The sequence below is a fragment of the Chrysoperla carnea genome, chromosome 5, assembly GCF_905475395.1.
Source record: "Chrysoperla carnea chromosome 5, inChrCarn1.1, whole genome shotgun sequence".
Classification (NCBI taxonomy): domain Eukaryota; kingdom Metazoa; phylum Arthropoda; class Insecta; order Neuroptera; family Chrysopidae; genus Chrysoperla; species Chrysoperla carnea.
The window spans coordinates 446,658-473,288 of record NC_058341.1 but is presented as its reverse complement, the minus strand read 5'-3'; the positions used below and the strand labels follow the sequence as shown (position 1 = coordinate 473,288).

General features: G+C 27.9%; 1 protein-coding gene across 1 annotated transcript in view; it reads left to right on the top strand.

Moving 5' to 3' along the window:
* The first annotated feature begins 10,514 nt into the window (after nt 1-10,514).
* The window catches only part of LOC123301533 (semaphorin-2A), a 441,589-nt gene continuing 425,472 nt past the window's right edge, over nt 10,515-26,631 (top strand). The window contains exon 1 of the mRNA XM_044884308.1: nt 10,515-10,701. Coding sequence (XP_044740243.1) covers nt 10,521-10,701 — 181 coding nt within the window. The 5' untranslated portion in view covers nt 10,515-10,520. The remainder of the gene's footprint in view (nt 10,702-26,631) is intronic.

Here is a 26,631-nt window from a genome sequence, read left to right as displayed (position 1 = left end):
CACAATTGTAATAATGTCGACAAAAAAAAAAACCCAACGAAAGAGTGTTAAACCACTCTCACATCTTTAAAAACATATCCCCATGTTTTTTTTTTCCCTTTTTGCTAGCTTACAACACTTTGGACGTTCGGTTCGCTGATGTAGTGTGGCTACAACACATAAAAACTAATTATTTTTACTATAGTGTAGCAGGTTTTTTTTGTCTTCTTTGGTTGTGCTATAATAGTAACTATGGTAGTAGTTTTTACTATATTTTCTATTTCTTTTATCCTTTTCATATCGATTGAATGAGATTTACGTCCGTTTTGTTCATTGACAGAATCAATTCTTTCAATTTCTATTGACGAAATAGATTTTAACACACATATAGAGAAAGCATGGGATACTATCTAGCGTAGGTACATCTACATTTATAGGGATGTCTATAATAATGTACACCTATGTGATTAAGTAAATCAATATTGATTCAAACGATTACATTGTACAGGTGATTATTTAGTTTATTATTCATTCGAAAAAGAAGCGAACAAAGTATTGCCCTGCAAAAGACTTATACAGTGTGTTCATTTCAAAAGTAACTCTGGATCTGATGTCATTATTGTTTTGAGTGAAAACACGTCGATTTAGATATCGAGAGAGATGTCAAAAATGGTATCCAGAGAATTTTAGGTTTAATCTCTTCGTCCCTAGCTACTCCAACTTTGAAATTTCACATGGCACTTCCTACCTCATTTTAAAGGGCTTACAATTTTCTTATCAAGCACAGATTATCCTCAGTTTCAAGTTTAATTTGGAAAGAAAAATCAATTTTGGACACGGCTTCGAAAACAGAAAATTCGCTAAAATTTGATAATAATATTTCATGATATGTAACCAAAAGAATACAATATTGAAATTTTTCTGCCAAAGAATTTTAAAAATAGAAATATCTTGGCGAACAAAGACCTTTTATACCTCTAAAAGTCTAAAAACTTCAACTCAAAACCGGTTCTATTATTGTTGAAAAAAAGAATCATTGAACATATTTATCTGATTTTTGAAGGGGGAAATGCACTTCAATTCTTATGATTTAAAACTCCTAAGAATCCAAAAAGAGTAGCTAAAATTTTGCTTCGTTTGATCATCCTTATCAAAACACTGGAACAATTTATAATTTGAAAATATATAAAATTGTATTTAGATCAAAAAAGTTTCAAACACATACCATTTGAATAAAAAATCCCTAGCGCAGGAGCTGCGTTAGCCAAGCGAATTCCCCCAGAAATTAAACTCATCACCCTTTATCACAGTTTACAGTTCACAATAAATTAAAAGCGTCAGTGAGATGATCTAATACTCCCAATTTTGTTATTAGATTATCCAAATACGGAATGTATATCACAGTGTTAAGTAACCAATTTTTTCGATGTTATTTCGAGAAAAAAACACCTTGTTAGTATGAAGGTGTGGGAATAAATGAGACAAAAGGTGAATTCTTTGTTTTCACGTATTGAAAAAAAAATTATTATTGACACTGCAGTATACAACACAAGCACTGAGTTAGTGACCTGTATGACCTAATAAGTGAACTCGAAAGGACACAATAAACGTTATCGAATATTGATTTTTTTCAAAGTTTTGAGATAATCTAATAAAATTATTTGCGAAAATTATTATAAATTATTATGTTTCAAAATTGTGGAGAGAGTAATACGAATCAAAAAATTTGAAACTATCCAAAGAAACACACAAAAAATGATCAATTGAGCTTACTCAATTGAGCAAACTTTTTTCTATTTACAAATATTAAATATTTATTTATTTTTTGATTAAATTTATAAAGTATAAAAAGAAATAAATTAAAAACACAATGCGCGCGCGCGAAGAAGCAGGAGATTTTCTTTTCGATGTCGACACACGAAGACAGATGGAAAATTGTGTATTAATGTTCAAAAATGAAATATTAAATGGTTTTTTTCAATCGTTTTTTCATTGATTTTTTCGCAATTGTAAAATCTTTTACATTTTCCGTTATGATATTCGAGACTACATTCATATTATACTCTTTTTTCGATGAAGTTTTCGAGGTTGATGTTGTGGATCCATCGTCAGTTAAATTAGCCATTGAATTATTTGATGAGAGTGAATGTAAGTTTTCTAAAATTGTTAATTTCGATTGATTTCTTTCTAATTGTTCCAGAAATTCATTTTCAAGTTTATCGTTGAAATTTTCTTCTAAATCTTTCGAAATTGATTTCGTACTTTCAGCTAAAACCACCCCATTTTCCGTACATGCTGTTTTATAAAAATCAATTTCTTTTAACAATTTTTGCCTTTCGATTATCTGTTTTTCCACGGTATGTTGAGCCAATTTGAGTTGTTCATCTTTTGTCGTAATTAACGTCCAATAATCTCGACATTTATCACGTAAATGTTCATTTTTCTTCGTTTCTAGATTGAGTAGGGATTGTATTTTTGATAATTTATCTTCTAAGTGTATTTTATTTTCTTCGGATTTTTTTAAATCGTCCCGTAATTGTAACAAATCCTTCGATTTTGCGTCCTTTAATTCATGATTTTGTTTCACTAATTTTATTTTTTCGGTATCATACTTAATTTGTAACGTTTCGTATTTTGTTCGAATATCATCCACTGATCGATTACGTTTTTGTGATTCTAATAAAGAATTTTCTAGTTTAGAATATTTCGCTTGTAATGTTAATAAATCGTTTTCCGTTATCTTTTTATTATATTCTAAACTTGTATAATCTTTTTTCCAAATTTCATACAATTCTTTTAGTTTATTTTTATGATAATTATTTACTTCATCGTATTTTGTTTGAAAATCTAATTGATCGATTTCCAATTTATTTGTTAATTTCATTAAACTTTCCTTTAAATTTTCGATTTCCTTATCCTTTTTTTCTAAATTACTTTCCATTAAAAATAGTTTATTTTTATAAAATTCAACTTGTCGTATTAAATTTGCTTTTTCACTTTCAAAACCTAATGAAAAATAAAGGACATCAGAAAAGTAAAACTTTATGTGGGTGATTCTATATGTGACTGACACTACATGCAAAAGGAAGTTCGCGTTCAAAGGTACTACATTCATGCTACACTTTTTCGTAGAATCACCCATTTTGCAAAGCCTATTTTTTTCAAATAACCTGTTCTTGTTGCTGAGGGATTTTCAAGTGTTTGTCGTGATAGTGACGGCTTCGGAGATTTCTTTTCAACTTGTTTCATTTCCGCAGTCAATCGTTCAATATCACAATTACTTTTTTGAATTTTATTCTCTAAACTCTTTATCAAATTATATAATTCATTTTTTTCAAATGTCAAACAAAAATTTCTATGGATCAAGTCTGTATTCTTTTCACGTAATGTATTTAATTCATTCTCAATACCAATTAATTTTCGTGCAGCGATTTTATTAAAATCCGCATATTTCTTAATATTACGACAATCGATTAATTGTAATTTTAATTCTTCGATTTGTCGTTGATTCTCTTCATTGCTACGGCATATTATTGTAATTTTCTCACGTAATTTTCGATTATCTAATTCTAAACTATCGATTATTGTTTGACGGATTTTAAGCAAGTTCGTTGTTTCATTATCTGTGCTTATTAATACATTCTGTTTCGACTTTTCGATTTCATTTTTCTCAATATTTATATTCAAATTATTACAATCCATAGAAAATTGATCCGTTTCTAAGTTAGTATTAATATTACTAAGACTGTCCATAATCCACAAATATTCGATATTATTTCATTAATTCTAAATTCTTCTTACACTTTACTGATTTATTTCCAGAATTGTATAGATGTTAAAATATCTCAGAACAGAAAAATAAATCATAAAAATTCTATGTTTACATTTTTTATTGAATTTCTATTCGTTCGAATTCTTGATAAAAGCAAATTTTCCAGAATGAAGTTTTCACTAATTTTTATGTTTAGAAAATATTGCAATAATTTCGGATTAACTTTTGTATATTTTTTCTTTAAAGCCTGTTTCGTTTACGCTTCAAATATAACTAATAATTTGAAAAATTTTGACATTAACTGAAATTTTGTGTTATTTTTCCATATTTTGAATGTGTACTAAATGAAAATGAACGAATAATTAATTTTGAAAATCGGTTACTAGGTGATTTTTTTTTAGAAATTAAAATTCATTTATTATGAATGTTCGCCATAAGAACAAATAATCGGTCCAGTGCAATTCAGAATAGAACACGAAAGGTTCGGTACTTTTTTTTTCTTTTACGAAAGTATTTAGTAAAAAGTAAGATGGTATGGAATCCTTTTAGTATAACAAAATAAATTTGCCCATAAAATATGATGTCAAAAATCATATTTATAATTAATCGATTATCCATTTATTTCGGTACCTACTAGCGTGCTAAGCGAACAGCTTGCAAATTATGATGTTTATAAAATTGAGAAATATATCAAGCTAATTAATTAGCACATCAAAAATATGTGTTTTTTTTAAAAAACATCCTTATTATAATTTATCAGTCCCTCTCACCTGTATGTATGATGTATCTACCTTGATGGGTAGAAAAAAGACCTTTTTTTTGTAGCTAGATCCAACACTCTGTAAGCACAGCGCTCTACAGATGATCCTAACAAATAAATAATTATAGCTATAATCATGTTCGTTTCCCATAAATCATATAATTTTCATAAGACAGCTGCAGGTAATATGTTCATCACAAAGTTATACCTTTTACAATGGATCACTATCATTAAATTTTATGAATATTTCTATATGTTGTTCAGAAATATCAACATATTTCATTCAAATTGACAGAACTATACTTATAGGACCAATAGAAACGTCAAATAATTCATTGATCAATTCTTAAGAAAAGTATATGTGACTGACACTACATTTGACCCGAAATGTGTTTAATTTTGCGTCGTATTATGAATACTATTAAGTTAGCGGTTTTAGTTTTAGTACAGTTTTATGGTTGATGAATTTATTTTTATTCCTCTGTAGTAAAAAATGTGGCCAGTAAACTAGTTAAACTTGAACCTAGCTTTCTAATAGGATTTCGTACGTATTTTTGAAGAACCTATAGATAAATTAAAATACTGATCTCTCAATAATATAGTTGTGTAAGTGTTTTAAGTAATAATTCAATCCCCCGCATCAAGTTAAGCCTATTGACTGAGTCAAGTCAAGTCAGTTTTGCTCAGCTCATAGTCTATAATCAAAATGATTATAACTTACATGATAATCAAGTAGATAGTGTCTGTGTGTGTATTATAATTTAAAAGAATTCCAAAAGAACGTTTTTTATAACTTAATTAACAAAACACATCAAAATATAATAACTTTATTTTATATGAACTGAAAAAATAAAACAACAAGATTTAAAAAAAAAAATAGTATATTGTGTAACAAGGTAATTGTACAGTAGCACTAAACAAAACCTTGTCCATAATTACCTCTGTACCTAAATCTCCCCTTCAGACATAGATATCGCCGCTGACTCACGACCACGGACCTCTCCTGCAGGCACAAATTCTGACCCCGTACTCGTGAAGAGAGTTTTGAGGTAAAATCTTCCATAGATGCTCGTTAGAAGATATGTAATGTTTGTATAGAAAACAAGTGAAATTTACAAAATTTATAAAAAAAACCCCGACAAATTTTTCGGATATGGAACCCTGAACTATCACTTGAAACATAATTAAGAACACTCTCCATTAAATTACCTTTTTTACTTAACCGATCTTGAAGATCGTCGAAAATTTTTAGTTTTTTCGGGTACGGAATCCTTAACTCGTACTTGAAACATAAACATTGAAAAATCGGTTTATTTGTTTATTTGCTGCGATGCCACATACAGACAGACAGACAGTCACAGCGGTTAAAATAACACAGTTATTCCAAAGTCTTAAGTTTTCACTTCCGCCCACAGTCACCATGACTGATTATCTTTCGTTTTTAATTTAAGCTCTTTTTTTCTACACGATTTTCCGTGGAAAAATAAATCGGTTATTTCTCATTGAATGTGGAAAATTGACTTTTACAAAGCAAATCGTAATTTGAGTGTGGCGTAAGTAAATTTGACTTGATGAAAAACAGTGCGATCAAAAAGTACTTATCCAACAGAATAAGTGAAGAAAAAAAAAAAGATTATTTTAATTCACAGAGTCATAATCATCATAAAACAATCATTCTGATTCATTGTAAGACAACAGAAAAAACCAGTCAGCAACTCACGGCTCTTTTATTAAACACAGCGAAGTAACGCGGCGTGGTTTTACTATATATACATATACAAAAATGGAAGACTATACGTTGCCGCTGTTTGTTAACAATAAATATTTCCTCTTTTCAAGTTAAATGACCTTCAAGGTCAAATCAGTATAAAATTAAAATTACCACCTTATCGATAAGTTTCTCTTAAAAGAACCAAAAAACTGTTACCCCGTTTGATCTTCTCACTGCCAAAACGGAGAAATGGGATATTTTCCCTAATAATTTTCCTTTTATAGTCTTCAATACTTTAAGAAATCATAATTATCAATCTATTAATAATCAGCGCCGGCAACATAGACCCTTTTTCCATATAAAAAAATATTTTAAAGTTATTTTGTGTATATTATAAAAAGATGATTTATTATGCATAAAATAAACTAACTATCTGTTACCAGAATTTAATCATTATTTTACGCTGTTTGCTTGGGTTTAAAACTTTAAAACGTACACGTACAATTCAAATGTTATTTATTCAAAGGAACCTTTAATCGTTAAATTGCTTGGTTTATTTTATAGAAAGAATAAGAAATATACTAAAAAACATAGTTAATTGTTTAATCAGTCTGTGTATAATTAAATCTATTGAGTAAACGAAAAAAATATTTTTATAAACTATAATTTTTTTATATTTTTGCTTTTTTCACGAAATTTGTGTTTTTTTTAAGATAAAAGTTGCCTAAGTGTCCAATTTCTGTCCACAAACTTTCTTATTTAAGGCGTATCGAAAAATGAATTCGACTGTTCGTATATTTTTGCATAATGTACGTTAGTAGGACACCCTATCTAACAAGATATAAAAACTATACCAGTTAATTTTAGATTAAATTTTTAATTGTTTATAACCAAATCATTTTCTAAGAAATTTCCAGACTGTATGAATATTATTTTTAAGAATGTTTTATATAAATTTAACAATTCATGGCTAAATTCATAGAATAATAAAAACAAACGTTTTTTGATTAAAAACAAATTAACATACTTTTGGTAAAGTTTTTTTATTATTCATTACGGAAATATTGATTAGTCATTACGATTGATTTGTTATTGATTGGACCAATTATAATACGTTCAAAGTAAAAAAAAAAAAACTGAGGTGTTGAAAATATTGTGATAGAAAAAACAGGTAACATCTGAATTAACATATTTATACCTGTGTTTTTTCTTATTTGAAAGCCTTTGATATCAAAACCCTTTTTTTTTTTGGTGAAATTTTAAACATAAATAGTACAGATTCTTTTTTTTGAAACAATATATTTAACTCCTTTTATTCTTATGCATACATTGCTATTAATAAATTCATCTTGAGTATGGCTGCCACTTCAGCCTTTCGAAAAGCCGGGAGATAGTAAAATTAATCTAATGTCACCAAATTTACAAAATTATGAAATTTACAAAATAGAAAAAAAACCTGCCAAAATTTTGGGTACGGAACCCTAAATTCGCGCTTGAAACATAGCTAAGAACACTCTCCATTAGATTACCTTTGGAACGAAACTAAAAAAATAAAAATCAGTTCACCCGTTTAGGCGCTACGATGTCACCGACAGACAGACAGCCAGATAGACGCACATACATAGCGGTCAAACTTATAACACCCGTTTATTTTAGTTCGAGGGTTAAAAAAATTTTAATAAATGTACTTCAAATAATTTAAAAATAAAGGCTTCTCCAAAATTTTTGAGTGGACCTCTATATTATAGAAATAATCAAAATTGTTCGGACAAGTTTATGCTGATATTCGGTGTTAAACCCGGACAGTTGGCTCCAGGAATATTTTGATTATTTAAAAATTCTGTCTTCTCATTTGTGGTATTTAAAAATCGCTTAGTGCACAGATCACAGATGCTAAAAAAAATAATGCGAAAAAAATTTTGCATGACGAATAAAATTAACCCAAAAATTGTATGAACATTCAAAACCACAAGCGATATCGAAACTGTACACAAAAAATTCATATAATTGTGTTCGTCCAATTATCCTTGGTGATGTCATCTGTATCCTGGTCGGGATTCTACATATATGACAACAACAAAGACACCCCTTAAATAAAGAATTAACCATATGTTATGGTTTAGAAAAAAAAATAGTTTCATCTGAGAGTTGATTTTAAAAATTCAATAAGAATTGCACTTACTCACTACTCACTCAGTGTATGTGCATTTTTAATAATGGTAACATTTGTATCACATGATCAGGATAGGATGCCACCCCTGTCAATATTATTAAAACTTTAAAAAAGAAGAATCGGTTCCAGTCTAGTGGCAATTATTAATTGAACTAATCCCAAGTTAACGATATACAGTTCATCAGTATTGTTATAGAGATACCCTAAATTACGATATTAAAACTATCCTTTTTTTTTTCTACGTAGAAAAAACAATTGTAAACTTTTTTTTTTTGGAATGTAATAAACCGAACCCTTATTATTTCAATTTAGAAAATATGAAACTATTTAAAAAGAAATATTTTTGTTTTTTTGAGTTCATTAAAATTAATGTTAAAAATAATTCAAAAATTAATTATCCCCTTCAGGAATTCGTTATAATGATTTTTAGTGGCTTTAATTCCGTAGAAATTTGAAGATTTTCAATTTCTGAATTGAAATTACCGACACAAAACCCTTTTACTCGCATCAGAAGCAAATATTTTATCATCTTTTCTAACCAAATTTTGTAATTAACTCTAAAAGTGTACACAAAATTCAATTTTTAAAATCAAAAGGATAGTGCAATATTTATCTCGAAGAAGTTCGATATAAATTTCACATTATTTTTACAACAAGTTTTCGTAATGTTTTCGTAAAAAAGGGACAATATTTACAATTTTACGAACATAACTAATGATGAACAACGTACAACATAATATAAGGCATATTAATTTAATAGACCAAAATGGTGGAAGCGCAAATAACTTAAGTACTATATAAGGATTATTATATATCGTTAAATTCCTTGCACCTCCACCAAAATGTTTTATAGATTTTTTACAAAACTTTTTACTTGGAATAAAAAGCAGATTTTGTGACTTTTTACGCTTTTAAGTTCACAACTTACTTCTGTGATTAAGCCGTGCTGCAATTGGATGCAATAGAAGAGTTTTTTTGCATAACTAAATACATTTTTGTATCATTTCTCAGTTACAGTAATATAATCGACCAAAATGGTGGATATGATAGTCTATTGCACTTTTTTCTAATGTTTTTTCTACAAAGAAAAGTGGAAAAATATTTGGAATTATCTTGAAATTAAAAGGAAAATTTCTTTCAAGCTTTTATTTAGTAAGTTTAAACAAACAAATAAGTTTTTCGAATTATTTAAACAAAAATTAAACTAAGGAAACACTTCCGTAAAAAAGTGTAGACAAAAGTATAAAGATCATCGAAAATATCACACAAAAATATAATAATTATACACAGGTGTATATTTTACGAACATAAATGTAGATACAAAAAAAAAAACACACGAATTCTTTCCTTAAACATTAACGTCTCTATAACCAACACAACATATACGATGGGTCTTAGTGTTCTACCTTGATGCGTTCGTTCTACCTCTGATGGTCTATCTAAAGGTGCAAACAAAGATACAACCTTTATCCAAATAGTTTAGTTGAAAAAGAATACATAAAAAACCAACCGTAGGGGTATTCAGTCTGTTCAGTATTTATTATCTTCTATTTCTTGGCTGGCAATGGCTAAACTGCGCAAGTACAACGTGTATTACGAATGTATTTGTATGTATATGTATGTATCAGAGTAGCCAAATGAAAACAACGCATCAGTTTGTTTTAAATCGTATAACGACGAACAACGTCGGGACGCTTCATGCTCTCTGCAAAAACATAACATTCAAAACATTTCTCTACATGAAAACGAATTTTATTGAAAATGTTTGTAATTCGGAAATAACACAAACATTTCGAATGTATTCGATGAAAATTTATTTGGTTTTCGATGTGAATATGAAGTAGTTTTATTTTCTTTAAACGAATTTTCTTCTTTTTATTATTTTGTGTTTTTCTGTGTGAATTTTCCAGTTTTTTTTTGTTAATTTTCTGTGAAAACTTTAAGTTTTCCTCGCTAAACAGTTTTTAAGTGAAAAGTGAAAATAATTAGTTTGTATATATCTTCGAAGTTCATTGACTTAATAATGCAATAAAAGAAGTTTAAAATTTCTAAGTGGCTTTGTTTTTAAATAATTATTTTTTTGAGTTTTTGTATTTTTTTGGAAAGAAGAATTTTCGATTCCAAAATGAAGTGGTTTGGAGGTAATTTTAAGTGTGTAAAGTTCATTTTAGTGACCAGTTTATTAATTCAATGTGATGTTTTACAAAATGCATTTGTCCAATGTGAATTTGAAAACAGTTGGACGTTTTATTTGGAGCAACCATGTTGTACGAATACAAATGGTCATCATTTACGACATCATAAAGGTAAAAAAAGGTTTTGTTTGAAACGTGTGTTTAGTTCTAAAAGCGATAAAATTTGTTTTTATGTGATTGTAATCCTCTTATAAAAAACCATTACGGAATACAAACCGGTTAATTTGATGATAATTTGTTTTTTTTTGACGAAGACAATTGGCGGGCAAAATATGCTTTTCATGAAAAATTAAAATAATGTTATTCGAAATAATCTCCGAGAAGAAATTTTCCAAAAGCAGAAATTTTATGTAAAAATATTATAAAGACAAACCGGTAATTTTGGAGACAATTTGCTAGTTGTCGAAGTAGAAAATTGGCGGACAAAATGCGAGCAAAATGAAAAATTAAGATCATGTTATTCGAAATAATGTTGGTGAAATGTTTTGCTTAAAAATAGTAAAAAGCAGAATTTCTATTGTCTTTTTTTGACTTTCGAATGAAGAAGGTATAAGAGGAAAATTGGCGGGAAAAGTTGTGAAATTTTCGCGAAATAGTGTAGATTATAAATCTTAAATGCGGAAATTATATATTTTTTGTTTTAGTCTTGGATTCTTTTATAAAATATATCATCGAAAATTGAGAAAAAATTTACCATTTGGTGAATTTTCAATTGCAAACTTTGTCTATTCTAAACGAAATGCGAAAAAAGATATTTTTGTTGAAATTAAAAACTCGAAATTTTCGTGTTTAATCAAATTATTAACTTAAACCGGAAAATTCTGATTTCTATGCTTCTGAAATTCGGTTTATTTGGAAATTTTTTCATTTTAGTAATTTTCTTTAAATCAAAAATTTTTTTAGCTAAATTTTTTCGAAGTTTTATTGAAATGTTTTGCATTTTGGGGATTAAATTAAACTGTAATTAGAAAAACTTTAGTGTTTTTAAATGCTTTTTAATAGGTTTGAAATTTTCGGCTGAATATAAATCTCTAAGTATTTTTGGTGGAAATTATGGCTTTTAGTTATCAAATTTACTGTTCCAATTTTATAGCTATTTGTTAATTTCTCATGTTTTAGGCCTAATTTCCGGCGTTAAATATACAGTCGTTCGTATTCAAAATCAAATATTTCTTGGTTCTTATACGTTTCCATATTCAAAAATGACAATAATCCAGAACTTGCCATTTTTAGTTTTTAAAAAGTTCCTCTTTCGTTCATTGAATTTCAAAATGAAATAGATTATTAAAAGTTATTCTAAAAACACGTTTGATTTTTCCGAACTTGTAAATTTGTTATTTTCGTGTACCAGAAAAAGTTTATTTTGCATTTTTATGAAAAAATTTCCTAGAAATTAATTTTCCATCTAATTTTGTAAATATTTATTCTCAAAATCATAACAAAAAATAGTTTTCGCTGTAAATTTCATTTTTGGAAACGAATAAAACATTTGTTCTTAAGCTCGTTAACGCAATACCAACTGTCGACTGATGAGTTGACTTGACGAACATGAATTCCGTATTAATTATGTGTTGGAAATAGGTGTGAAAATCTTTGAGCTTATTAGAGGTATTAGTGATGGATTAGACATATATTACAAAAGTTGAAAGGGGAGAAACTCTTGTTACAATATATAGAAACATATAACATTCATTCGATGTTAAGTCGCTAACTAATTTCTACTGTCAATTCTTGTTTCTATTTCACAAACTGAAAAGTGTAATGTTTGTTTTTGGTTTTAGTGAGTATTTTATCTCAAAAAACTTTTCCTCATATTGTATTTAGTTTTCTCGTAAAAAGTATTTTCCAATAATATTTACACAAAGGGTTTGCTGATATTAAAAACAAAAATTATTTTAACCTGAATTATGGGGTTCGAATTTTGTATTTTTAGCCGCTCTGAAATATATTTTTAGCACAGTTTACTCTATTTTTTGATTAAAATTGAACAGAGAAAAGAGGGTGAAATTATTTTAACATTTACTAATTTTACTTCTCTGAATATCGGGACTCGAATTTTGTATTTTTCGAGGCTCTGAAACATAGTTTTTTTTAAATGGTCTCTTGAAAATTCAGGGCTCTATATACAAAAATTTGAACTCAGTATGGCCACTTATTACAATAAAATAGATGACTTTGGCAGCGAAAATAGTGTATGTGAACCGAGTTTTTAATTGTGCTATCAGTGACACTGATGAATTCTCATAAACTCACACGGAAAATTTTCTTTAAAACTAACAAATATTTTAATATAAGAACTTGGTTCGTTTTTTTATGTTCCCATAAAAAAGCAAAAAGCCGAAGATATTAGGATTAGGCATTAATTATCTATATTCTAAAATGTACACTTCCTTTTTAGATAAATATTAATAATCTAAGATATGGGTCTGTAATAACTAAATTAACCAAAAATTAACTATAATTTTCATTAAATAAAATTAGTTATTCAATTCATGATATTTTACCGTTTGATCATAAAGCCTTTACCTTTACAAATTAATTCAATAATCTATACAATTTAGAATTATAGATAATTAACACAATAATTTTCTATTCTAGGTATAGAAACTTCGAAAATTTAATTCAAATGTGTTAAATAGGAGGTTGTACCCTTTCTATGTGTTTCTATATTATTAATTTGTGATCAGATCTCGAATATATTGAAACACTAATAAGCCTTGACGATTATGATTCTTAGAAATCATGTCAATAACTTTTTGTTACATTATCAACTTTTGTAGATATTTCTAATTTTGTAGTTTTTTTTAAAAATATATTTCTATTTTACTAAAAATTAATAAAATATCTAATCCGAAACTTCGAGTTTTGCGATTGAAATTGATATCTCATGCAAAAATTACGATGAATCATAATGATTGCAATCTTTTCTGCGAATTCGGGCTTAAATGGATGCGCCGATTTTGATTGTTTTTGTTTCGTTTGAAAGGTATTTTAATGAAGAGTGTTCTTAGCTATGTTTCAAGTGCAAATTTTGGGTTTTTGTACCGAAAAGACTACAAACTTTGTCAATGTTCTTCAAAATCAGCTCTGCTTGGAAAAAGCTTCAACGAAAGAGATAATTTAATGGAGATTGTTGACACCCGAAAATTTGCCAGGGGTTTTTTAAATTTTGTAAATATCACTTGTTAAGATGTAAAATTCATTGTTCATTGTATTAACACCTCGAAGCATACAAATGTAAACTTAAAATTTTTCGAGATGAGTTAAATAATTGTTCGATTCGATTCGAATGTCAACAAGCAAGGCATATTATTATTTGATTCAAATTAAATTACAATAAAGTTTTTAGAGATGTGTCAATACCAATTAGCCATCGCTGTTGTAAAAGGAGTTACAATATTTGATTGAATTATAACACAATAATTCGATTTACCTTTATATTTTACGAACATTCTATGTTACATAGAAATTCTATATCTTCTATTCTTGTGTGTCAAACAGTACGTTATGCTATTATTACTAACACAAGTTTAATATAATAAAATTGTATACAGATGGTATATTGGACAGAAAAGTTTTTACCCCTTTTCTAACATTAACAAATTATTGATTTCGAATCGAAATATTATAACAAGTTAGAAAATGTGTCTAAAAAGATATTAACCAATTATTGGGCGGTCAAATTAAATAAATTGAACGTGCGAAATGTCTAAATAGAGAAGTGACATCTGGACTTGATATCTTTAAGTTAATTATAATTGGCGCAGTCGGTAGGAAATGTTACAAACAGTCGAACCAAATGAAAGTTTTTAAAATTAAATAATTATTATAAATCGTACTCGTTATCGCATAACCTTAAGACTTGTTGATGAATGACAATGCTTTATTTTCATATCGCCAATTAACTTTAAAGAATTCAAAGATAATTCAACCTTGTATAAACTTAATTAAACTGACTTCCCAACTTTGTATGATGTGCTGACTAAATTATCCGAGATCCGGTTTATTTATAAAATAAATAAATGAATTTTAAATGGAAATAAAATGATCGTTTTTTAATAAAATGCTTAATTAAAAAAGTATTATCGGTTTGAGTCTTGAATCATTTCAAATCGATTTTTATTTTTAATATTAAAACTGGTTATTTTTAATATTGTAATAAATTAAGGTGGTTCCAGCATTACAATGGAAAAAAGGTATTTTGAAAATAAATGGAAAAATGTTAAAATTTAGTACAATCTTATTTTAAAGCCTTGTCTCACTCCATTATGAGAAATCTAAGTTATTTTATTTCATTATTCAAAAGAAACGGTCTTTCGAATGAATCACCTTCACTTTGCTATATCCTCACATGTAAATGCAATAAAAGTCGAACGTTTGCTTTACCTTGAATGCTGTTTTATTTCCATAGAAGCAGATGTTTTTACAAAAATTACAATTTTTATATTTTTAATTAAGTTGTTAAAATCGGTTTGTCGATGTTAGTTAGAAAATTATTATTATTTGTTAGAAAATAATTGGATTTATTTTGTGTGGTATTTTTGATTAAAATTGTTCTTTCCACAAGATTATCAACAACATGTGTAGGGTAAATTGAGGTTGTTGTTTTGAATAAGGGAGATATCAGATTTCGCATTCATGTATCAATTGTCAAAAGATAATCAGGATTACATATGTCTATCTATGTTTTCAAAATTAATTTCTATTTTTCTGGATATTTTGTTAAAATTATACAGGGCTCTATTTTTAAACATAAAATATCTTTCTATAATTTTTCCCTTTTTGAATCACCCCAAATATATAATACAAATTTTTTTTTAGTAATTTCAGAAAAAATCGATTAACTTTAAATTATAATGAGTTTTCAAAATTTTGAAAAACAGTCAAAATTCTTTCAAAACCATAACTTTCAAAACCATAATCTATTTGGAATCGTACAAAACCTAATTTTATTATAAAAGTATTGCAATGTTCTTTTTCTTAATCTTTCCGTCGCTTTTACGCTTGTGTACCCTAAAAATATGTCGGAAATTTCTATTGCTTTGAATTAAATTCTTAAATTGTTGATTCAACAGAAAATAAATAATTTCGTTATTAAAAAATGATTACTTTCACATTTTTGTAACTATCGTCCATCAAAATTAATTAAGGCCCTTTCTAATTTTATTTCGAATGATTGACATTCACAATCATGATTTCTATAATATTTTGACATTCAAAGCTACAGAGAAACAAAAAATTTACCACCAATTTATATGGATTCACGTATAAATTTTTACATGCGGTTAAATAGCTTTAGCTTATTGTTATTACATATTTATTTATGAACTGCTCCGATGGTAAAATGGACTAAGAACTCCCAAGGACTGACTGAATATCAGTAAATATTTATTAAAATAAATACCAGTAGAAATGTTATAATAATCTTATCAAATAAAATAAATATGAAACAAAAAAAATATGTGTATTCTTTTATATGTAATAAAAATAAAAATGTAATTTGATACTAAATCAAATATTTGTAAGGCTTCTAAATCAAAATTTGCTTCTTCATAAAATATAAATAAATGTATTTTATGAAATAATTCTAAAAATTAGGTAATAACAACATTTATAAAAAGAATGAATTTTTGTTTTAATAAAAACAACTGGATTGTGAGTCGTTAAATCATATTTTTAGGTCATTCTTTAAACTCAAAAATTTACTTTGAGCATTGCCTGAAAAAGTATACGGCGTTACTAGTAGCTAAAATTCATGCTAATATACAAAAATATCAACAGCAATCAACTATCTTTTTATTCTGTATAGGCAATTTTATTACAGATATGATATACAAATTACTGAACAAAATTATATCTTAATAACCAAAACTGGGTGAAACATTTTTAGACCGTGGGCAAAGCGATTAGAAAGTTAGATAAGTTTTAAAACGAGGGGTAAATCATAGAATTTGGGAAATATTGGCACAAAACGATCTTATTAGATGATTGAGAAAACTGTTTTTGTTACGACAGCTGAAATTACTTCTCATTTTTCCAGAAAATATCCTTAATATATTTGACATGTAATATAAAACTTCTAATTTCGATACAACAAACAATAACTTATTTATTTTATAATTTCAAAGCTATAAAAAAAATATAGCTTTCACAAAAAAAATTTATATCTTTTCACACCTGCGGAAAAATTTAATATATCAATAAAAATTTACTACGTAAACAATGTTTTTATCTAGATCAACCAACCACCCAACTATAATATGGCGAAAAACTAACCAAATAATATTATCTCACATATATAATATTGTATATAGAGAAGTTGACACCTCGAAAATGAGGGAAAAATTTAAAGAGCTATTTAGTTAGAGGTATAACAATATTGTATGTAACTCCAAGCAGCTCCATAGGTGAAGCTGGTGTGAAGCTGATATTTATTAGACACCAGAACATTGTAATAAAGACTAAAGTACCACAACATGTATTTTTATATACCTAAAGAATATTATATTATTATTTATTAACCAGGAATCACACAAACCTGCAGCCTGGCCTGAATCCTGTTTTATTAAATTTAGGACCAGGTGTAAAATTTGACACTTCAAAACGGTGTTCCTTCTTCAATAACAAAAAATTTTTAACGGATATTGGATAATACACTCCAGTTTTATATTTCACTTTAAGATGCTTTAACTCCCGAACCAAAAATGGAGTGCTATAAGTTTGACTGCTATATCTGCCTGTCTGTCTGTCTGTGGCATCGTAGCGCCTTAACGAATGAATTGATTTGGATTTTTTGTTCAGTTTGAAAGGTAATTAACCGAAGAGTGCTTAAATTGGCTACATATGGCAAACTTCGTTTTAGCCTCAACGTATCCACCTTCGTGTTCCACACTTGCAATTGTTCCTTTACAAAATTGTTTAAATATACTCGGGAGTGTTTTCTTGATCCTCATAAATTTTCATTCCATTTTGAAATGATGTCAAATATTACGACCGTTCCCAAGCCAGTACAAGATTGTAAAAATTTTTATCATCAGCCATCTTAATATAATAATATTGTTTTGTTTTTTTTTTTTGTTCCTGGTTGTACCGTTGTACAATCGTAGCCTACAGAACAGACTATATGTTTATATTGTAGTCATATGGTTGGTAGTGTTAAATAAACATTAATCATAGTAATTTTTGGAGAATTCCATTTTATTTATTTTTAAGTCTATGTTGTTCTGTAATAATGGACACGAATGAAGACAGGTAGATACAAGTATTATTTACCTGCAATCTTAAGTTTTGATAAATAAAAAGTAAACCTCTTTTGTTAGATGTTTAAAAGTTAAACATTTTATATTTCAATTTTAGTTGAACAAAATAATCCTTAATTATATATATTTTACCTGTTTTTGGACAAAATTATTTTGCCACTAGTTTTAAGGATCAAGAAATATTTATTTTGCCACTGATTTTAAAATTAAATTAAATTAAGAAAGTTGCAATAATTTTAAATATTTCACGTCCTTAAAACACTTTTATTTGTCGGTTATATGTGTGCAAGGCCTAAAATTACATTCGAAGATTAATTGACAGATTCGCAAAGCATTTTACTCAAATATTTTGTTTCCAAGTTCGGTAAATCTCTGTATATAGAAAATTAACTCATCAGATAAAAATAAATCGCATTTATTCAACGATTAATCAAATGCTTCCTGAGATAAAACCTAAAATTTGAGACTTACCAATTGCCTCGTAATATCACGGATTTCAGGAAATATCTTGGAAACTTTTCCGCCAATCATCAAATGAATTAGAAATTTTGGATAATTAGACGCAATCAAATTTATTGAAACTTTGTTCATTATCGAATGTTATCGTTTTGATTTGTTTACTGGTTGGGTCGTAAACCCAAAAACAGATTATTTTCACCTAGGAAAGTTTAACTTCTTCAAGCGATTCAGCTTGGTATGAATTTTGAGAATATGCAAAAATATTTTTATAATTTGTCAATTTGTATTTTTTATCTAAACTTTGTTCTTTTCATTAAAGAGAATTGAAAAAAATACACTCGAACCAGGACTCGAACCTGGACTTCTTGGATTCATGTCAAGCGCCCTACCAATTAGGCTATTCGAGTTCTTGTTTTTTTTCATTCAAAAATGAGTTGTGAAAGTGATTTATCAGAAGCAAATATCCGACGCTGATGAGAATTCATTAAAACCGAACCAGAATCTCACTTGAATCTTCTTAATAGCTATTATTTAAAGAAAATTAATTTGTCTACGTTAAAATTCATTTATCCCAGTTTTTTTAACCAAACAACAAAAACACGTCTGCCTTAAAACAAAAGGAATTTTTTTATCTTAATTCAACCAAAAAAAGTAATTATTTAATATCATAATATTGTTTTATTTTTTTTCTATGTCCTTCATCCTAAACTAATTCATTAGAAAAATAGCAAAAAAAAGAAAAAAAGTTGAAACAAAAGAATTTATCTTCACTAACCCCCTTCCCGGAGCGGTATCATATTGGTTGAATCTTTTTAACTACATATTATCTAACTTGAGAAATAACTTACCAAAAAAAAAGAAGGAATAAAAAAAATATGGGTGAACACAGATAGACAATCAAAACATTTTGTTTGAAAACTAGTTCAAATGTTATTATTACAGCTTCTTATCTTATAAACAGACCTAGACGGAGGACAGGCGGTGGCCGACGGACAACGGATGTAGAGGTAAGCGCTAGCGTTTGGATTGTGTGGTAAAGAAGGCCATTGAAACGGACCGGATGGTACAGGGTTAGAGATATTACCCGTCTCATTCTTCTTTTTTTGTATATATGTCCAACTTAGAGACAACGAACGCATAGTTACAAGTAGAAGACATTCCTATTTTTAGAGTTGATATGTACAAAGTGTTTTAGAAATTTTTGTCAACCCATGAAGAAGTAACTGTAAATATATCTCCCAAAGTACTAATGTGATTGTCACAACAACATGAGCAGGTTCAAAAAAAATTAGGTATCTTTTCAGATTGTTATTGATTTTAGTGTCTCAAGTCCACTGATTACACAAATATGTTATATATATTATAAAAATGATCAATAAGTTTATTTCAAACTCACTAAAAGTTAGTAACAACAATCTTCACGTAGTTGACACAATCACATATGGACTAGACATGATAGATATATGTTCGTAATACCCAAATCCTATATTTAAAGCAAACTCAAAGAAATTTTCTTTTAATTCATCGATTCGCTTTATTTACTCGATTATATATTTCAACGAAGTACAATTTTATTTTCCATCAATAAAATGCATGACTTTAAAAGTAAAATCAAGCTCTTTCATAGAAATAATGATTTTGTTTATTTAACTTCAGTGATTTTGTATCAATGAATTCATATTTTAAATTCAATCCCGTTCTATTGTAAATACAATTATTTAGCTGTACTTGTTACAATCATTAGGAAATTGTTTGAAAGTATTTTTACTTTCTTTCAATATGAAACAGCCAACTTCTCGATGAGGTAGTCATTATTTAAATTTTTTTTTTGTCAGTGAACATTCAGATAGAATTTTCATTTGTATCTAAACACCCTGTGTATATAAAGATGTATATAAAGTAAATCATATAAAAGTTTCATTTTTTTATTTTTTGTTATGTCCTAATGTGTCAGTTACAAGTGGTCGTATACTTGTAACTTGTCTTTTCCCTGTAATATTGTGTAACAAAGCTGTGCTTCTGCTGTACGCTATATAGTTCTTCTGTTTTTATTATTATTATTTTTAAGACAACCAAATTTTCTTTGTGTGTTCTCATGCTCTTCTGTGTGTAGTCTTCTTATTTTTTTTTTTTTTTTTTTTGTATGCAGTGAATGTTTGTGTCGCTTCTTCTCAAAAAACCACGACGTAGTTGACGGTGTATGTGTTTGTGTGTATGTGTGTTTTTCTTAGAGATCTCCTTGGAGTTCTCATACTCTATGGAGAGTAACTCTTCATATAAGTATTTCAATTACATTGTGTAAGAGATATGTACATTTTATATTCAGGATGCTGTTGCAATTTTGAAACAAGGTCTGGCTCTACAAAAACACTATCTTATGTATAATTTTCTTTTAATCTTTAATCAAATTTCACGATTTCCTCTTCGTTAAAAAGCTTATCGTTCAGGCAAATGACGAAATCTAGATCGACGCGACGGTTTAAAAACGTTCCGTAATAATTTGATTATTAAAATATAATTTTGTTCTGTATGTAATTTGTATATCATATCTGTAATAAAATTGCCTATAAACAATAAAATGTAAATTATTGTTGATATTTTGTATCACTTAATTATTATTATTTCTCTAAGATGCTTTTAATACAAAAAAGTTCGAAAATTATTCATAATCTGTTTAAGGTTTCAATTGATTGTAATAATTTTCTTCCAAGTTCTATGGAACCTTTAAGGTATCAATCTCGATTAACCACTTGACATACAATATGTTGTGTTTTTTTTTTATATAGTCAATCATATTTTTTTTTATCATGTATATTTAGGAAAAAGATCTGTTTTTGGTGTAAAGAAAATTTGTAGTTTAAAACTTTTTTTTTGGTGTTATCTGAAGAATCACAGGATATTGAAAACACAAACTTTTTTTTTTCCTAGTTCGTATCTATCTATGTATATTAATATGGAATGAGGGAAAGTTTTGATTATTTTTTCCACACCGAATTTCGAATAGAAAAACAGTTTGTTCAGGTTTTTATATTACAGTTTTCTTGTTCACGAAAACAGAAACATGTGAGACGTATAGATTTCTGTAAAAGTTCGATTTTCGAAATTTGATTACTTTGGAAAAATGTTTTTGTCTTCAAAAGTATTTAAAAAATACAATACTATAAAATTGTGTTCTCTGATTTCGATGGAATCGTTGTTTTACATAAATTTGAATCCAGGTATCAAATAAGGATTCTCTCGTCATCATCTTTACAGAACTCGAAAATAAAAATCATAAAATTCATGACAGGATTTCGTAAAAATCGCAGATTGTTCAAATCAGCCCAAATTTTATTTTAAAAATGATATTCCATTCAAAATCGAGAACAAAAACTTTGTGGAGAGTCTTTTAAAAAGCGCGAGCCAAATCTCTAAATTGAATTTATCATTTTCTAAAGAAAATGATTTCTCACACTTTTTGAAAATTATGAAATATATATTTTTGGAACAGACAAAAAGATTATAGCGCAGACAATAAATTAATTAAATAATTTTATCCACCTTAAAGTTATCAAAAACTTTTATCCATTCCAATTATTTTAATTTTAATTAAAACCCAGTCAAAAGCAGTCAAACGCTAACTTAAAGTAAGTTAGTTGTATTCAATTTTTTAGATGAATAATTAATTAAATTACCACTTTGAACTTGTTAAAATCTTTGAAATGACAACATTTTGTAATATTTTTTTTAAAGTAAATCAGACTTTGTTTAAACAAATTTATTCGTCTATATAATTTTAAAAAGATTATTTCATTTTTTTTTCGCTTTATCAATTCAAACGCTAGCGTCAATTTAAATTGTTTACTTGAAATATTCTCACATGAATGTGAAAATTATCGTTTCATATTTTTATCTAGAATAATCGTAAAGTATTTTTGAGCCCCTTTTTATCTCGCCTGCGATAACAGAGATTAGTTCGGTGTTAACCAAAACGATGCAATTTTCTTCTTTTGTGAAAAATTCATTCGATTCTCTGAACGGTTTATGAGAAATTAACTATCAAAGTCAGTGGTTTTATCAAAAAAAAGTTTTTCATTTTTATACACAGTTCTTGCTTTTGGTATGATTTTAAAGCTTGAGTAATATTGATAAAAGTTTTTTATGCAAATGGTAACATTTTTGAAAGCACTTATTGACTAAAAAACCAACATTTATTATGACTTCTTCATTTACCACCATGTAAAAAGAGCTGTTTTTAACAATTATCGTATTCCGTACAGAGAATGATTTCATTTAAGAAAATTTATACGGAAGGCCCTATTAAATACCCATTAATTGACTCACAAATTTCAGTTTTTTGGTAACACTTTCGTTTTTGTATCGAAATACCTTAACCAGAAAAACTATATGATTTCGGTCAAAGTACTTTAGCTTGTGAATAGACACAAAATTAGTATTTTCAAAACATATACATTTAGTTTCGTATATCTCTTCAGCTAAACTAAATAGTAGAGCGCCCCCTCTCAAAATCAAATGTCAGAAACAGAATCTAGAAACACAACATAGAATGTTCCCGACGCAGACGATTAAAATGTTGCTTCACTGATGTGACAGATTATATTTTGATAGTAGTTTAGCTAAAGCTTCAATTAAAATAACAATTACAGTCAACTTAGAACCCAACTAGAATCTAGAATCTAGAAGAAACAATTTACTTTAAACTTGTATGTATACGTTTATATAGTTGTGTAGACGACACTTTGTGTATGTAGAGAGACTCTACGAGACAAGTTTCGAGGAAAGGTAAAGAGTAAACGAAACGTATACGGTTCTGTTTAAATAGTTTATGTTGATATAGAAAATTCTTCATCATTTTCTAAAACAAAATTTTAGTTCATCTAAAATTCTAGAATATAATAAAATTTATACCTTATCTTTTTTGCATTCTATATATAATCCGTTCACAGGGAGAGATAATAACCTCAAGGTTATGTTAGAAATGGTCGTAGGTAAATTTATCGAATTTGAGGGTTTTAGGAAAAATTATTCTTTTATAAAAATCACTGTAAAGGTAAAACTTATTTTCGATGATATAGGGGCTATTTGATTCCGATAGAAAAAGATTTGTTAATAAAATAGAGTCTGTAAAGGTGTCGTCGCCAACGTACCGTAAGTCTCCTTCGATTACTTTCCGACGATCAGCGCTACAGTCACAATTCTCACTTCAATTATTACTAAATTCAACCTATTAATGTCATACTATTAGAAAAATTTCGTCTCAGTCTTTCCAAATCATAAATCTAAGAAATTAAAAATGTAATAAAAAATGATAAAAGAGAAGACTGCATGTTTTAACTGCTTTAGTCACATGAATTACCTAGTATACTTTACGAACTAGATGAATTTACTTTCTGGCAAAAAATTAAACAAATACAACTCTATTTCTAGCAGAAACCTTCCTGTTCCTGTAAGGTTGTCTTAATTTAATTAAAACATACAACTTGAATAATGGACCTTACATATCCTTCGACTGTTCGACATAGCAACAAACAAAAGGCGAATAAACTAATAATGACCTTACGAACATACATTTGAAAAGGAAATATTGATAGTAAACACATTTAGATAGAAAACACTTGAAAAAAAAAACATCTACATCGAAATATATCGAAAAAAGAAAAGAACAACAAACCATAAATTAAACAAATCACTAATAAAAGTGGCAACACAAACAAGAAACAACACCAAAAAAAAATAAAAACAATAAATTAATGTACCCATTATTATTACTCAACAATAACAATTCGACATAGAAGGTACCTAGAAAATTAGGGAAGAGAGAAAGTAAAACTGATGTTATGTTGTGTCCATATGTGTTGTTGAGGTAACATACTCACATTTATCACTTTTAAGTATCACTGGTGACTGACTCATATGGTTACTTTTTACTGCTTGCTATGGCAGTGATAGACACCCTTCCTTCTAACATCGATATCAAGTCATAAAAACAAACTAAAAGTGCCGATGAAAAGTTTTTTTTTTTATAAAATTTTGAAACAACAAATTATTTAACTTTTGAGTCATATTATTTAATAATAATGTCTGATGTCTGTAAAGTTAGCAAAACCGGAAAGTTTTACACAGTCTTATAAGTGAAAATTTACAATCTATTATCATTTGTATACCCTGTGTATATGAAATAGTTATCAAGGTATACTAATTATAGTCTCAAGTGTGTAACAAGAAATATTAATGATTCGATAACTCAAAAACGAATAGAGATATCAAGCTGAAATTTGAGCAAGAGCCCCTTGGGGGTTTTGACCCGTGAAGGTACAAATTAAGACAAAACTTTCCATTTGTGTCCATTTTCTCTTAAACTATCGAAGAAAAAGGAAATAAAACCACAAAAAGGAAATGGGCTAGATCTTTTTAACTACTTTACGAATGCGAATACATTTTGTTTACTTTTTGGAATCTGATTTTCGAAAAACAGACTCAATTGAAATTGTACGAAATCGATATTCATTCTTGTAAGAAAAGAATTTTAAGTAGTTTTTGACGATTTAATTCACTGTACGTATCATTACGAGACAACTGAAAAATCGTTGCCAACTTAACGGATCAAAAAAAAGTACAATGTATCATAAAAGTAATAAAATAAAACAATCAATAATAATATTATAAGCCTGATATCACATTATTGAAAAGGATAGAGATAATTTTTTATATCCAAGGGGGTAAAATTGACCAGTTATTTATAGTTCTATAGACCCCTCCTGATCAGCAACGTTTATACCAAACCTACTCTGGATATAAATATCTGGTCTTCATATATATAAATACTTCACTTAGGGTGATATTTCGCTTGAAAATTAATTTTTATTTATGTCAAATGCATGCAAAACATTTTTAACGTGCTTGAATTTTGAATTTTAAATTAAGTATCATATATAATAATTTTTTTTATATTAAAAATAAAATTTTAAGGTAGTACAAGCGCCAAGTTAAGTTTAGACTTGTGGTTGAAATTATTTGTACCTTATTTTCAACTTAATTAATAAAACTTTTCGATATCTGCCTTGGTTTTCGAAATATCGAAAGCATAATTAAATAAACAAAGTTTTCAATTTTTGATAATTTGAAAATTACTCCAAATATCGGAAAATTTTATTCTTACTTTGCGTCTTATATTGTCAAGTTATAACATAATTCACCATCAAAATTGAAAATATATTATATAGTTTTTTTTTTAATTTCCACCGACTAGTTTTGGAGAAATCTATGAAAATATATCCTCCATCTACCGTTTTCCCATAAGACCAATGTTAAATATGCCGAATTTTGAAGTTATTTTTGTATTTAAATAAGAATTGATTTCGGCTTGAGTATGGGGGTATGGGTATGGAGGTTAGCGGGCCATGCTCGAGGATCGTGCCTCGAAGCAATGGTTTAGAGCACCTAGCCAAATAGACCCTTGTACTGTATCCCCTCTACGCTTTTCAGTGGCTATCATAACCAACTGCTGTACTGAAACCCAGGATTTGCGCTGAGTTTCCTAATTTCTTCTGGTTCGACTATGGCTGGACCAAACCATTTCCTTCGCTGCAGTATGAGCACCGGGCAGTAACAGATAAAGTGGAGTTGATTTAAGCTTAGTCTAATTAAATTGCTCTGGCGGTCGTACTACCTTAGAAATAAAATTTTAATATACACACTGGCTGCATTGCACTCTTGTACTAAGTTGAATGGTACTTGAAACATTGTAATGAGACCAACGATGCATGAAACTATTGTTTTATTTTTAAATGTGCATTTTTATGACTATAGTTCTCGGATGGGGCACGAAAAAATATCTTATATTATATTATAAAATAAAAAAAATTCTTTTGATAAAGGGGGAAGTTTTTTTTTGCTCTGTTTTGAAAGGTACAAGTTACTAAGGAAGAAATATTTCAACAATTTTAGAATGTGAAATATTACTTTTCATTGTTTTCATTTGTAGGCGAGTTAAATTTGTCTTGAAAACTCACAGGAATTTCTTTGCGTTTAACGGTTTCATCAAGCATCTACAAGATTAATGATTATTTCGTGGTTATAGAGAAACTATAAAACGCGAATTATGGTCTAGAAGCCTAATTTCCTAGGCATTTTCCGAAAATAATTCTAATTTTGACAAATCCGTATCAGGGCATATTCTAAGAGTCTAATCTTTAAAAATATGCACACAAAAAAATCCATGTCTTCAAATTTCTAGTCCGGAATACTTAATTAATTTGCAAATAAAAAATTCATTTCCAATATAATCCATATTTTTAAACTCCTGATTACATCAAATTTTTAT